General features: G+C 39.4%; 1 protein-coding gene across 1 annotated transcript in view; it reads right to left on the reverse strand.

The window, feature by feature from the left end:
- Positions 1–254: 254 nt before the first annotated feature.
- dntt (deoxynucleotidyltransferase, terminal) overlaps positions 255–16481 on the reverse strand; it is a 180772-nt gene continuing 164545 nt past the window's right edge. The window contains exon 11 of the mRNA XM_051648014.1: positions 255–976. Within this exon, the coding sequence (XP_051503974.1) occupies positions 890–976 (87 nt within the window). The 3' untranslated portion in view covers positions 255–889. The remainder of the gene's footprint in view (positions 977–16481) is intronic.

A 16481-nucleotide genomic window follows, 5' to 3' on the forward strand; every position in this document is an offset into this window, starting at 1 on the left:
GACTGTCATAAATTATATTCTCTCTTAACGACACACTGGCAACTGACTATCAACCGACAGCCTGAATGTCAATACAGTACAATACAACCTACTGTATATTTTATATATACTATAAAAGTGATTTGATTTGATTTGAAAAGATGACATTTTTAGAAATCTGGAATAATCTTGTATTATTATTTATTTTAAAAAAGTAAGCAATGAAACATTTAGCTTTTTGAAATATTATTAATATTTGACTTTTGTCCACCAGATCAAAGTCAGATGGTGTAACCAACTTGCAACATAAAATAGACAAGATCCCTTTAGACCCTCATGACTATGTGAAAAGTCAGATATTTTGACATTTCTATTTTGAAAAGGCACATTTTGTTCACATCAAATGGAATAAGAAAGCTTCTTGGTATTCGTGACATAAATTTACAATATTTGTAAAAACATATTTACCTTGAAAAAATATAATGATTAAGTTGTGATACAAGGTGCAAGGAAAGTATTTTAATACATTTAACTTGATGGTTACACTACTTGACATTATTAAAATGATTTACAAATTTTTTATGCAGAAAATTCTTTAACTGTTTTTCAAAAATGTATGAAACCAGCATGAAAACAAAAATTATATTTCTACAGCACGTTTTAAACTAGCTTTTTTTTAAAGATTTCTAATTTTTTAAAATAGCGCACAACCTTATTGGGTGACCCATATACAGTTTGCAGATTTTTAAAATGAAAGCAAAAATGCAAGAACTGTCTGTAACTCTCATGTTTGCTGATGAAATCACAGCCATTTCAGTGAGAAAGTATCAACAGCTTTCTGAAGGCCATCGCTGATGTGTTGAACAGCAGATCATCAGAAGACTTTACAGTGCAGAAGGACACATGAAATCTAGGCATTTCTTTGCAAAGGCTCAATGTACTCCAAACCCAAATGAGCAAAGATGTCCTCCTCTGTGTCAGCAGGCAAGAAGGTTTTCTGTAAAAAGAATGGTAAATCTATGTGATATTGTCGCTACAAAATAGTGTCAATTGCAACACTAGGAAATAAGCAGAGAAACTAGAATGTGAGAAAACAGAAATTACAAATGATTTCGCAGAGAAAGTGTGAGAGTTTGAAGAAATCCATGTTATTGAACATTTAAAATTCAGTGGACATGATTGTTTAGACTGTTGAATGCTGTGTGTTTATATTGTGTCTTACAGATGATAGTTTCTCAAAACATTCTGTAAAGTCAACATGAAATTGCATTTGCAGCCCATAGAGTGAAACAGAGTGAATTGATATTTAATGAGACAAAAATGATTTTATTCATCAAGAATTGATTCAGACTGATTACACTGTGAATTCGAAAAATCCGGTTGAAAGTTCTTTAGCTGAAATCGGTCTGCGCGTTCCAAAATTAATGCCACTGCCCCCAGTGGCCAAAGCTGGAAGTGCTAGTTGAGGTGAATTGTCCACAGGGTAGCGTCAAAACTGAGTTGTAAAAAATTTAAAACAGTCAACAGTTGTGCATATTTAATTAACCATGCATACTAACCCAAACCCCAACCCTAAACCTGACCATCAGTGGAGTAAAAATGTAATTACTGAGCAAAAATGCAACCTTAGAATCGAGCTCACTCTTGTTTATGTGAACACTACTGATTACTTCCTGGTTTTCATGGGACCTGAACCCTTGTCTCTGAGGCTGCTCATGCAACATGATATGAGTAGCGGCACAGGAAAAGTTAAAACACATCTGAATTGATGCAAAAATGACTGTGCAGTTTCATTGGAAAATCAGCCTTTAACAGCATTTCTCCTCCGTTTTATGGTTAAGTCTATTTATTTTGCTGTGCTAACAATGCACCATAATATAGTTAGTTGCATTGTAGTATTTGCATTTACCACTCTTTTTCCCTGTTACTTGCAACCTTAACAGAACAGACCCGAGACACATTTTTGGGTCACGACCAACCATTTGAGAACCACTGGCATAAAACTACAGTACATACTTCTTTGCATTCAACCCCTAAGTAGTGCGCTCACTTTCCCAGAGTTCAACAGACCTCACACGAGCACTTGAGACTGTGTGAGCGCTCATATATACTGACTATACGAGTGAATCGGAGGTGTCCACTGCATTAACAACCCACCCTGACCTTGCCATGGACCGGTCTTAGGGGACAAAGTCATTATGGATGTCATAACTGATGAGTGAGAGAGAGAGAGAGAGAGAGAGAGAGAGAGAGAGCGTCCGTGCTCAGGGCGGTGATGTCATGGAATGGTACATTTCTTGGCTGGAGCATCGAGTCTGACTCATCGTGGCAGCAATGCAGCGGAAATGAAGCTGTGTGGCTGACACATCATGCCTGGAAGTGCTAAACTGGAACAAACGTGTCAGAATGGGACACAGAAAACAGAACTCATGAGAATATGTTTAGCAGGAGTGAAAGGTGGCTGCAAACACGAGTTTATTTCAACCTGGTCTAAAAATCACATTGCACATTATTAAAACTGCAGGTCATCAGTTCATAAACACTCACTTTCGCCCTGTTTCTTACACAATACTATCTTATGACACATGACTTCAGTAATCTTTTTTTTTTTTTTTTTTATCACATCTGCTTTTATTTATTTATTTATTTGAAACTGCAGTGATATATGTATTTAACCACGGAATATTATTTTGCAAAACTGTCGCCACATTCGCGTAATTTTCATGACATCAGGCTGGTTTATTTTCCCCGAATCATTTATCTACAATGCAAACGAGAAAAGGCAGCAGTCTACAAACTTTGTCCTCTAGAGAGAAACTAAAACAGACACAATTGAGTCAATTGTTGGCGTACAGTAACAGAGAACAGAGTTATAAAAAACTAATGTGGAAAATGTGGGGGAAACCAGGCTCACTGTGGGGCCAGTTCCCCTCTATCTAAACAGCATGAATATAATGCCAATATTAGTTATTTATGTGTAGTACAATTCATGGTTTAAAATTAGTAAACTAAGCCCTGTGCTTCACAGAAACCTGGCTGAGTGAAGCCAATCTGGACAGCATGTTACATATGGCAGGCTTTTAGCTGTTCAGAGCGGATCGCATTGCAGAGTTCACGGGGAAAATGAGAGGCGGTGGAACATGCCTTTACATCAATGAAAGTTGGTGTACAGATGTAACAATGTTAAAGATGATGTGCTGTCCTAATTTGGAAGCACTCTTTATCAACTGTAAGCATTTCTACTTGCTGTGGGAGTTTTCCTCGTTTATTCTGGTGAGTGTTTATATTTCTCCACAAGCATGTGTGAGTGCAGTGCTGCAACAGCTGGCTGATAGATCACAGACATGGAACAACAATACCCGGACTCACTTATGATTATTCTCTGCAATTTTAACATAGCCAATCTCACCCGTGAACTGCCAAAATACAGACAGCACATTACATGCCCCACCAGAGACAGAAATGTATTGGATATCTGCTACACAACATTAAAGGATGCATATCGCTCTGTCCCTAGAGCAGTTTTGGGACTCTCTGATCACTGTCTGGTTCATCTTCTTACGATCTATAGGCAGAAACTTAAATCAGCTAAACCTGTAGTAAAGACTGTAAAAAGATGGACGAATAATGCAGAGCTGGAACTACAAGCCTGCTTTGACTGCACTGATTGGAGTGTTTTTGAAGCTGCAAACACCAATCTGGATGAGCTCACAGATACTGACATCATTTATCAGTTTCTGTGAGGATATGTGCATTCCTACTAGGACTTATTTAACGTTCAACAATGACAAACCATGGTTTACAGCAGAACTCAGGCAGCTTTGTCAGGCCAAAGAGGATGCTTACAGAAATGGGGATCAAATCTTGTACAATCAGGCCAGAAACACACTGACAAAAGACATTATAGTGGCTAAAAGAAGCTACTCTGAGAAGCTGAAAAACAAGTTTTCAGATAACGACCCTGCATCAGTGTGGAGAGACCTGGAAGACATTACTAATTACAAGACATCATCCCCCAACACTGTAGGGAATCAACAACTGGCTGACGACCTGAATGTGTTTTACTGTAGATTTGAAAAGTCCAGTCTCACACCCCACACCCGCTCTGACCTGCACTTCACACAAACATTAACACCTCCTGCAACCACCCTCCTCCCCCTCCTGCTACTCAACCTGCACTTAAGATCTGTGAAGAGGATGTGTTCGGGTCTTCTGGAAACAAAAGACAAGGAAAGCACAGGGCCCAGATGGTGTTTCATCCACTTGTCTAAAATCCTGTGCTGACAAGCTGACCCCATCTTCACACAGATCTTCAATAGATCATTGGAGCAGTGTGAAGTTCCCTGCTGCTTCAAACGCTCCACCATCATACCTGTCCCAAAGAAACCCAAAATCACAGGACTTAATGACTACAGACCGTCACCCTGATGTCTGTGGTCATGAAGTCATTTGAGAGACTGGTGTTGGCCCACCTGAAGAACATTACTGGACCCTATCTGGATCCCCTTCAATTTGCTTATCGAGTAAACAGGTATGTGGATGATGCAGTCAACATGGGATTGCATCATATCCTGCAACATCTGGACAGACCAAGGACATATGCAAGGATCCTTTTTGTGGACTTCAGTTTGGCTTTCAACATCATCATCCCTGTGATTCTCTGGACTAAATTAAACCAACTCTCTGTTCCCACCTTTATCTGTCAGTGGATCACCAGTTTTCTGACAGATAGGCAGCAGTTAGTGAGACTGGGGAAATTCACTTCCAGGACCTGTACAATCATCACTGGTGCCCCACAGGGATGTGTGCTCTCCCCACTACTCTTCTCCCTGTACACAAGGACACCTCTTTCAAGCTCCTGAAGTTTGCAGACAACACTACTGACATAAACCTCATCCAGGATGACATACATGAAGGGAGGTTGAACAGCTCAATGTCTGGTGCAGTCAAAACAACCTGGAGCTAAACACGCTCAAAACAGTGGAGATGATAGTGGACTTTAGGAGGAACACCCCAACATTGACCCAGCTCACCATTCTGAACAGCACTGGGGCAGCAGTCGAGTCATTCAGATTCCTGGGATCTACCATCTCACAGGACCTGAAGTGGGAGACCCACACTGACAAGGTTGTTGAGGAAATTCAACCTGCCACAGGTGCTGCTGATACAGTTCTACTCAGCAGTCATTGAGTCTGTCCTCTGCACTCTAATAACTGTCTGGTTTGGTTCAGCTATGAAACTGGACATCAGAAGACTACAAAGTATAGTTCGGAGTGCTGAGTGGATTATTGGTTGCCCCCTGCCCTCCCTTCAAGAACTGTACATTTCCAGAGTGAGGAAAAGGGTTTGAAAAATCACTCTGGACCCCACTCACCCAGCCCACTACCTCTTTGAACTGTTGCCTTCTGGCCGGCACTTCAGAGCTCTGAACACCAGAACCGTCAGTCTCAAGAACAGTTTTTTCCCTCAGGCTATCCATCTCATGAACAGTTAAAACTGCCCCATTGAGAAATAATTATGTGCAATACACAGCTATTTATATTTATCCAACATATTCTACCTCTTCTGCCATAACATTGCCTTGCACTATCTGTATATAACAGATTTGTATTTGTACACTGGAAGCTTCTGTCACCAAGACAAATTCCTTGTATGTGTAAGCGTACTTGGCAATAAAGCTCATTCTGATTCTGATTCTAAGTAAGTGTTAGGGGCTAATGTTTAAACAAAAAGATTTTGTATGAACTGTAAGATTAATGGCTAAAGTCTTTGAAGTCCATCCTGAATTATATGAGATCTAATTTCTGATATTACCTTTCTATGGGCAGCACTAGTACAGTAAGTATTAACAGCACATAATAAACTTGCCCCCTTAACAAATCCAGACTTTCAAAATGGTTTTAGCGTGCAGAGGGCTACATTTTCTAAACAAGTGTCAAATATTATGTTCTGTTCGGCTGCATTTGATGAAATCTGGCAGTGCGAGTATAAAAATCTGGCCTATGAGAGAGTATCAAGAGCTCAGAGATGCTGCAGGAAAGAGCACATTTCAGTGTTAGAAACGCTCTCAGCACTGGTCAAACCAAGCATGATCCTTCACGCCAACTAATCCAGGCCTGAGAAATGCCCATTCCATAAAATCCCTCTAATCCCACAAATACTCCACATAGGAATTGCTTAGCATTAATTACAACATGTCTGCAACTACAAACTCAAGCACACCAGTGACTCACCCCTGTGAACAAAAGAGAGATTATGACCAGCATATCTATAAAACTAATGCAGGATTGCACATGAGCCGTGTCTTATTCAAAGATGGCATCGCTTTAAAGCTTTAATATCTGTCAGAGAGTGAGACAGAAAGACCCAATAGCAGAGGAACAGTTCTAAGGATTTATTGACAATAAATAATATGTTCAGCAAAATGTGAGGAATCCTCCACGAAGAGCGCGCCCGCAGGTGAGTGGCAGATCCACGAGGAATCCTCTGCTGATTAGTAGTGTGCGCTGCTTGCGCACTCCCGACACACGGGCATAGACGAGGAATCCTCCATGGAAGATCAGCTGACACGCAGCAAACTGGAAGGCAACCACACTCCCGACACGCGGGCAGAGACGGGCAACCAAACAGATACATGAGACAGGACCAACTAGTCAGAGAGAGTGAGGTAAGTTACTTCACATCAAACAGCTTACTATAATGATAACATCCAATGATCATTACAGACTAGATTCAACAATACTGAACGATATTCAACAAACCAGCCAAGGACATGACACACGAGGGGATTAAAATAGGCAGGAACAAACAAGGAACAGGTGCCACTCGCCAGCTGAATGTTGGAATGATCATAGTTCCCATGGAAAAAATCAGGGTTCCCATGGAAACACTGATTCCATGTGCCAGCGGCACCTGAAACACATGAGGGAGAAAACGTCAATACAGTTGGAACAAAACAAACAGAACATGGAGCATGAGTGTCCGGATCCTGACACAGACCAAAACCGAACCAGACAGGAAGTCAGGATCCAGACACCATGCCCCGGACATGAACAAGACCGACTGAAGAGTGCACGCCGGTAACTCACAACAGGACCTGTGTGCTCACACAAAGAACATACACAAAACACAAGACAGACAGGTAACTATGATGCCATGGTCCCGTCAGAAAAAACCCAACCTGACAAGGTGACAGGACCTTTGACATCACCGGAGAGCACGCGGCGGTAACTCGCACCCGGACCAGTGTGCTCAACTCAAAGACAGGACACGAAACACAAGACAGAACATGGCAAGGTGACAGGACTGTGACAAATATCTATTAAATTCAGTGGTACAAGATTATTTAGTGTTTAAGTGCAGTAATTTAGTATTTATGAAATGGTGCCTTAACAGTCAATCTTTTATGAAGTTCACAAATCTCTTGTGTGCTGTAATGACATTTTATGTATGCTCCCCTTCAAGGTCTTTATGTTGAAGCCTATATCCGAGTCTGTATGACGTAAGTGACCGGAACCGTCAAATTTTAAGTTTGAACCTGAAATCGCTCAGTCTCTTTATAACATAAATTTGTCTTTGCAACCTGAACTTCTTCAGAATGTCAAATCTTTGTGACACCCGCACTAAAAAAAAACTGGACGAGCGCAAAGAAATGAAACATAACACACTTCTCGAGATGTGATTTTAAAAATTGAAGTCATTTTTACATTACACGGTGTCTGAGCAAGACACTGAAAAATTACGAGATGTGGCCAACGGTCAAAGATGTCCGTCCAGTGCCTGTTTACATAGAAAAACAACTGAAAAACAGGTTCGTGTGAACAGCCCCTAACTCGCTTGTTCGCACTTTTTTGAGAGTGAAAACACGTGCGCAAAACAAGTCACGTTAAAATAAAAAAATTACTATTATATAATTAATAAATGCAGCCTATATTATATTAAAAATTCTACATTTTAACAAAATAGATCAAATAATGTCAACATGAAACAGCATTCGCAACTCAATCTGACATATTTCAGAGTGAAACAAGATATTCACCAAGCAAAAACTGGGAGGTACTTTATTTTCTCCATCTGGTATAGAGCGCAACAGTGTTCGCCCATGTTTTCAGCTATTTGGGTTCCGGAAATATTTTTCCTATTCATTTCTTCCATAGACTTATTATAAAATCCTTCATAAAAGAGTTGTTGGCCATGAACCAAACCAACCAGCTCCGAGGTGAATCACAACATCACAAACTTTGATTTGAGGCAAAAAAGTATTTGAAAATCGGACATAAAGACAAAGATACAAGACTGTGCACTTACTGTCTTTCATGAGGGCACAAACTACAATCCCATGAAGCATTGCAAATGATGTCATTGAATAAAAAAAACGATAGGAATATATAAAACTATTGATTTTAGGTTGTTTATTATAAGTATAGAAACAATATATTTTATGTTTATTGCAAAATATTCCGATTAGGGGTGTGCAGCGCAGCCATTATCTATATTTGTATCTGTATCTGTGACTATCACAAAATGATCTGTATCTGTCTCTTTATTCGGATACAACAGAATGTGGGTCTGGCTTTAACCGGAAGTGCGACAAAACTAAATGAAACACACATTTTTTAAATGTAACTCTATTATATGTATAGTTTCTATAAATAAAATATGCCTTGTATATACCTATTCATAATAATAGCCTAATAAATATAATACCAATTATTATTATTATTATGAGTATTATTATTATTATTATTGTGCTATTATTATTTCATTATATTATTATTTTATATATTTTTTTCTTACCAGATAAGCTGAATATGTAGGCTCATGAACTTTAGAATATGTTGTTAACTGAGGCACAAGGTGACAAGCAATTGAGAAATATCAAGCACACATTTTGCAGCAAACATTAAATACAAACATTAAAATAAATTAGAATAAATCAATATAGCCTACAAATAGGTGAAAGTCCCATAAATATATCAGGAATTTTACACTTGAGTCTGATTTGTGCACATATATTTTAACATAATATAGAGGACATCATTTAGTTAAATTACATGTACAGAATTAGCGAAATAGTGGGAAAAGAATAATAATAGTCTAATAATAATAATAATAATAATAATAATTATTATTATTATTATCATTATTATTATTATTATTTTATGTTACCATTTTCAAATTTAGTACAGATTTAAGGGAGGGAAAAAAAGATTGTGCATGTTTCAGATTATTTGTATCACATGAGCAGGAATATTCTGAATAGACGTACACCTTATGGAGCATTTTAACTTTTTTGAAATAAAGTCTTAACCAGATACGTACCTTAATTAGTGATGTAAAAATAAATGTGGTCAACTTTTAGAGGTGAATAGACGAGCTCCGCTGTGAAATCATCACTTCAGCTCAGGAATTTAACATTGCACTCAGGTTGGTTTATAAATGAATATATGGAAACATCATGTGTGAATCGTATGAAACATTAATACAGACATTTTAAGGAGTGGAAAATGAAGCCTATATGATGTAGTGTCTTAGTTAATGTTACACTTGACAAGCTCCAGACGCGCACAGTTAACGGAGACCCATCTGATCTGAAATCACACAGTGCACATTTTCATTCCTAAGTTTTACATGTTAATAGGCTACTAATATTGACTACACAGTTTAGGCTTAAACATTATGAAAGCTGTTAAATAATGAAGTTATGTGCAATCAGTCTCCAGCCTTTCCAGGAGACCTGTTCATATAAAAGTCAATCACATGCATTTACATTTTAAATTTAACCAAGGTGTGATGTGTATGAATAATTAACAGTGCTAATGAAAATGTCCAACAATATTTATTTGTAGGTTTTTGCCTAAGCAAAACTAGTTTTCTGGTTCTTGCTAAAGTGTTGTATTTGCTTTTTAGCACATTTATGCTACAGTATGTGGTAACTAGGGTTTTCTGGATGGTTGCTAGGGCATGCAATGCAGGTGTCAAGGTGATCTCTGCTGTGTGTTTTGCACATTGCTACAGTATGTGGTTGCCAGGTTGTTACTATGCTCTTGTTTAATTGTTTTAACTGTGTTTCAGCACATTGCTGTACAGTTGCCAGGGTGTTCAGGGTGGTTGTCAGGTTGTGTTTCAGCACATTGCTATGCAGTTGCCAGGGTGTTCTGAGTGGTTGCCAGGTTGTTGCTATGCTGTTGTTAAGTTGTTTTAACTGTGTTTCAGCACATTGCTATGCAGTTGTCGGGGTGTTTTGGGTGGTTGCCAGGTTGTTGCTATGCTGTTGTTAAGTTGTTTTAACTGTGTTTCAGCACACTGCTGTGCAGTTGCCAGGGTGTTCAGGGTGGTTGTCAGGTTGTGTTTCAGCACACTGCTATGCAGTTGCCAGGGTGTTCTGAGTGGTTGCCAGGTTGTTACTATGCTGTTGTTACGTTGTTTTAACTGCGTTTCAGCACACTGCTATGCAGTTGCAAGGGTGTTCTAGGTGGTTGCCAGGTTGTTGCTATGCTGTTGGTAACTTGTTTTAACTGTGTTTCAGCACATTGCTGTGCAGTTGCCAGGGTGTTCTGGGTGGTTGTCAGGTTGTTACTATGCTGTTGTTAAGTTGTTTTAACTGTGTTTCAGCACATTGCTATGCGGTTGCCAGGTTGTTCTGGGTGGTTGTCAGGTTGTTGCTATGCTGTTGTTAAGTTGTTTTAACTTTGTTTCAGCACATTGCTATGCAGTTGCCAGGGTGTTCTGGGTGGTTGTCAGGTTGTTGCTATGCTGTTGTTAAGTTGTTTTAACTGTGTTTCAGCACATTGCTATGCAGTTGCCAGGGTGTTCTGGGTGGTTGCCAGGTTGTTACTATGCTGTTGTTAAGTTGTTTTAACTGTGTTTCAGCACATTGCTATTCAGTTGCCAGGGTGTTCTGGGTGGTTGCCAGGTTGTTGCTGTGCTGGTGCTAAGTTGTTTTAACTGTGTTTCAGCATATTGCTATGCAGTTGCCAGGGTGTTCTGGGTGGTTGCCAGGTTGTTACTATGCTGTTGTTAAATTGTTTTAACTGTGTTTCAGCACATTGCAGTGCAGTTGCCAGGGTGTTCTGGGTGGTTGTCAGGTTGTTGCTGTGCTGTTGTTAAGTTGTTTTAACTGTTTTTCAGCACATTGCTATGCAGTTGCCAGGGTGTTCTGCGTGGTTGTCAGGTTATTGCTATGCTGTTGTTAAGTTGTTTTAACTGTGTTCCAGCACATCCCTCCTACAATGTTCCAATTTTTATGGACTGTGGTGTTCATTTACACTCATCCCATAAATATGATCATTCTGATGTGACTTGAATGAGCCATTAAAGGATAGTTCATTTAAAAATGAAAATTCTCATAATGTTCTCACCCTCATTCGATCCTAGATATGTATGACTTTATTTTTTTTTTCTGCAGAACACAATCAAAAAAAGATTTCAGAAGAATATCGCTGTTATGTAGGTCAATTCAATGTAAGTGAATGGTGGCTAGACATTTAAAGCTCCAAAAAGCACATAAATGCAGCATAAGTGTAATCAATAAGACTCTAGTGGTTTCACCAATGTCTTCTGAATGGATCCAATTGGTTTTGGGTGAGAATAGACCAAAATACAACTCCGCTTTCGACTATAAATCTTGACATTAGCAGTCTCCTTGGCGATCAGGATTTCAAGCTCGATTACACTTCCTATAGCGCCATCTAGGGCTCTGCGCATGCATCAAGCACTATAATCAAACTTGAAATCATGATCATGCATAGAGATTGCAATGCCAAGATATGCAGTGAAAATGAGTTACGATTTGGTTTGTTCTCACCCAAAACAAACTGAATTGCTTCAGAGGACATGGATTTAACCACTGTAGTAGTATGGATAACTTCATGCTCCCTTAATGTGCTATTTGCAGCTTGAAATATCTGGCCACCATTCACTTGCATTGAATTGACCTTTAGAACTGAAATATTCTTTTAAAACTCTTGGTTTCTGTTCTGCAGATGAAAGAAATTCATACACATCTTGGATGGCATGAGGGTGAGTAAATGATGAGCACCACCAATCAAATAAGTTGCCATGGGTTCTGTTCTGTAATTTATGCAATTTACTTGTACTTTTGATACTTAAGTAAATTTAATATCAGTTACATTAATACTTTTACTTAAGTCGTTTTCTCATTAGCTACTTTAACTTTTACTTGAGTCAATTTCCATGAAGGTATCTTTACTTTTACTCAAATATGACAAATGCATACATTATACAACACTGGTGACATGACTTCATCCTTGAAAACCACGAACAAAACTACACAAGGTAAATGGAAATACCAACCAAACCACATTACGTTTCAACTGCAGTGCGGATAAACATAGTTTGTGTGGCCACAATGAGTTTTCTCCGGTGAATTATTGGGTGCTGAGAGCACGAAACCATCGAAATTCAATTTTGTACGAGAAACAATATTGGTTCTGTGTTGGGTCGCTGCTTGATGTCCAATGTCCAATCTGTGTCCTGAAGCAAAATCAGGTTAGAATTACTGCTGTATAGTGTTTAAGTGTGTGCAGCAGATGTACAGCGGTCAGAAACACACAGCTAGAATTGAGATCTTCATAAAACAAAAATATAAATCACAAAGGTTTCGGATGTCTGCATCACACAGCTGGACTCCACATGTTAGTGGCATTCATCTAAAACACATCTAAAATAGTTACACTGCAAAAATCGAATTCGTAGAATGTACCTTAAATATATGATGGTAACGCTTTACAATAACACTTTAGTTAACTACAATAATTACCATGAACTAAAACTGAACAGTACTTTACAACACTTATTAAACTTGGTTAATGTTAATTTCAACATGTACTAATGCATTTTCTTTTTTTTCTTTTTTTTATTAAATGTAGTATGTGTTAACATTATTTAATGCATAATTAACTAACATAGATAAAACAATAAGAATTGTATTTTTATAAATATACATTAACAAAGAGTAATAAATGTTGAAAAAGATATTGTTCATTATTAGTTCATTATAACTATACATTTACTAATGTTAACAGAACCTTATTGTAAAGTGTTACATATATTATTTAGACAGATACAAATTAAAATATACATTTTATATATTCAAATATAGTGTATATAAAATACCTATATTAATAATCTAACACGTATATTTTGAGTGATATTTCAACTTAATGCAGGAGATTTGTGCAAACCGATCAATTAGATAAATAAAAGATCACAGTGAGAACTCAACTGATTGCATAAATTGTGCAATTTACACTTGCTAACAAATAACTAAAATACATGAATTTAATGATAGCAAACATATGTTGTACGTCTGTAAGTTTTAATTAACCCTTTAAGCTCTTATAATGTTTTTTTCTCAAGGGCCCACCAAAACAAAAACAAAAATACTAGTCGAAATATTAATAACAACAGTCTTTATCAACACTAAATATGTATCGTTTGAAAGCTTAGAAGCTCTACGTTCCAATGCATGTAGACATTATGACCAAAACTGAACAAGTGCTTTGAAATTTGCAGACAAAACAAAAGTGTTCCTTTTTGATAATTTATTTAAAAAATTGCACTGTATATATTATTGCAATCAGTAAAAACATCAAACTGATCAAATAGTCATGTGTTATATGTTGTTGGAAATCTCTCAAAGAGTAGAATACAACCAGTCTGTTTGTTTTACTCACAGACAAAAATATAGCGAGTAATAGCTAAGTATATGTCTTTGACAATTATGTTGGTGTTGCGTATATGCTGCGTTTCCGTTTATTGACGACGAACCGTTGAATTGTTGAAAAATAATGCACACCTGAGGTGAACGTCTGTGAATCAATCAGAAACAAGCATTCAACAGACCCGTGGCATAAGATATTTTATACCACGGGTCTGCTGAATGCTTTATTCTGATTGGTTGACAGACGTTCTAAGGTGTAAAATTATTTTTCAAGTAAATGCAGGGCTATGAAGTATTTCCAGGTCTTGACCACATAATGTTTACATTTGGGAGTGTATCTATGTTCCCAGGGTCCTAAGTTCCCCATTTCAAGATTCTGTTAACACACATTAACCCTCCTATTGTGTTCAGGTCAAATACCCGTTTCAAGTTAAAATATTTAATAAATATTATCCCCTTTTCTCCCCAATTTGGTATGCCCAATTCCTAATGCGCTTTAAGTCCTCATGGTGCATAGTGTCCCGCCTCAATCTGGGTGGTGGAGGATGAATCTCAGATGCCTCCAAGTCTGAGACATCAATCCGTGCATCTTATCACGTGGCTTGTTGAGCGTGTTACCACGGAGACATTGCGCATGTGGAGGCTTCACGCTATTCTCCGCGGCATCCATGCACAACTCACCACGCGTCCCACCGAGAGCGAGAACCACATTATAGCGACCACAAGGTTACCCCATGTGACTCTACCCTCCCTAGCAACCGGGCCAATTTGGTTGCTTAGGAGACCTGGCTGGAGTCACTCAGCACGCCCTGGATTCAAACTCGCGACTCCAGGGGTGGTAGTCAGCGTCTTTATTTGCTGAGCTACCCAGGCCCCCTTATATTTCATAAATATGAACACTAACCCCTAACCCTATAAATCTGGGGAACATAGGACCCTGGGAACATAGGAATGACCCCTTCCATATCACTTCGCCAAATTATTTCAGTTATTTCAAAGAGCCCTACAGGCTACCACAACAAAATAACCAAGACATTGGTTAAAGTTAATCAGTTAAGATCGTCAAAACAATGTCTAAAATATCCTACATTTATTTCAATTTTGTTTAAAAAGAGCCCTCGTGCTCCCTTGTCTCCCCCGCAATTACACACGCTCACACACACGCGCTCTCTCTCCCACACACACACACACACACACACACACACGCTCTCTCTCTCTCTCACACACACACACACACACACACACACACACACACATATGCTCTCTCACACACACACGCTCGCACTCACATACACGCACACGTGCACACACACATTCACACACACACACACACACACACACACAACCTTTTTACTCCTATGCCGAAAAGCAGCGCATCCATCGTTACTAGTTCTAACGTTACGTTTTTGAATTAGCAATGAAGGCTTGAGCTGTAGCTGTGGCGGAAGAAAGTAGTTCCACTCACAAGAGCGTTTTAGGGACGAAAATCAGAAAATGTCTTGAGATAAAACCCTGAACAATGTCTTAAGGTGTGGTAACTGTGGTATAAGAGGAATAATCGACTACAGCCTGTTGAATTGTTGAAAAATAATGCTCACCTGAGGTAGTAATGCGGTCACGACACACAGCGGAGTTACACCTTGGGAGTGCATTATTTTTAAACAATTCAACGGTCTGTCGTCAATTATTCCTTCAGGGGTGGCTACGAACCACCACCCCCGGGGTGGTCTCGATATGGTGCTCTATAAGGTTTGTGTGACCAGGAAGGGGTGAAAACACATCTGCGGATTCCACTTGCAACCGGGCAATGTCTGTAAGCTGCAACAGTGAGAGGTGGACTGCGCAAGGGACCAGGGTGAATGAATTTGATTTGGGAGATACCTCCGGCCCAAGCTCCGCCCTCTCTGGAACTACCATCACCAAGGCTACAGGCACCACCTCCCTCCATGGTTTGAGGAGGTTGAGGTGGTAGATTTGACATGCCCCCCTCCTATCCGTTCACCTAACCTCATAATCGAGATCTCCAAATCATCGTGTGACATCAAAGGGTCCTTGCCACTTGCCGGGTAATTTGGAGCTCGAGGTGGGCAGCAATACAGGCACTTTATCTCCCTGTGCGAATTCCCATAGTCGAGTGCCCCTGTCGTACAGTCGGTGTTGGCGTTCTTGTGCTTGCCTCCTGTGTTACCTGCCCCAAAGTGTGGAGTTTTGCTCTAAGGTCAAGAACGTATTGAATTTGTTTTTTGCTATTCGAAGGTCCTTCCTCCCAAGCTTCCCATATGCCAGCGCCCATACAGAAGCTCAAATGAGGAAAACCCTGTGGAGGCTTGTGGAACTACTCATACTGCAAACAGCAGGGGTTCGAGCCACTTATCCCAATTCTTAGCGTCGTCGTGTACAAACTTACGAATCATGTTTTTTAAGGTCTTATTAAATTGTTCAACCAACACGTTGGTTTGCGGGTGATAAACGCTGGTGCGAATATATTTAATGCCTAATAATGTGTACAGTTCACATAGTGTATGTGACATGAATGTTCTGCCTTGATCAGTGAGGATTTCCTTTGGAATCCCCACTTGGGAGATAATTCTGAAGAGTGCCTCCACAACACTACATGCTGAGATGTTGCGCATGGGCAGTGCTTCCAGATATCGCATTGTATAGTCCACCAGAACTAATACAAAGCGATGGCTGCATGCAGTCCGCTCTAATGGCCCAACAAGGTCAATGCCAATTCTCTCAAAGGGGACCTCGATCAATGGCAGAGGGCACAATGGCGCTTTTGGGGTGGCCGGTGGATTCACCAACTGACATTCAC

This window comes from Myxocyprinus asiaticus, chromosome 21 (genome assembly GCF_019703515.2).
Source record: "Myxocyprinus asiaticus isolate MX2 ecotype Aquarium Trade chromosome 21, UBuf_Myxa_2, whole genome shotgun sequence".
NCBI lineage: Eukaryota > Metazoa > Chordata > Actinopteri > Cypriniformes > Catostomidae > Myxocyprinus > Myxocyprinus asiaticus.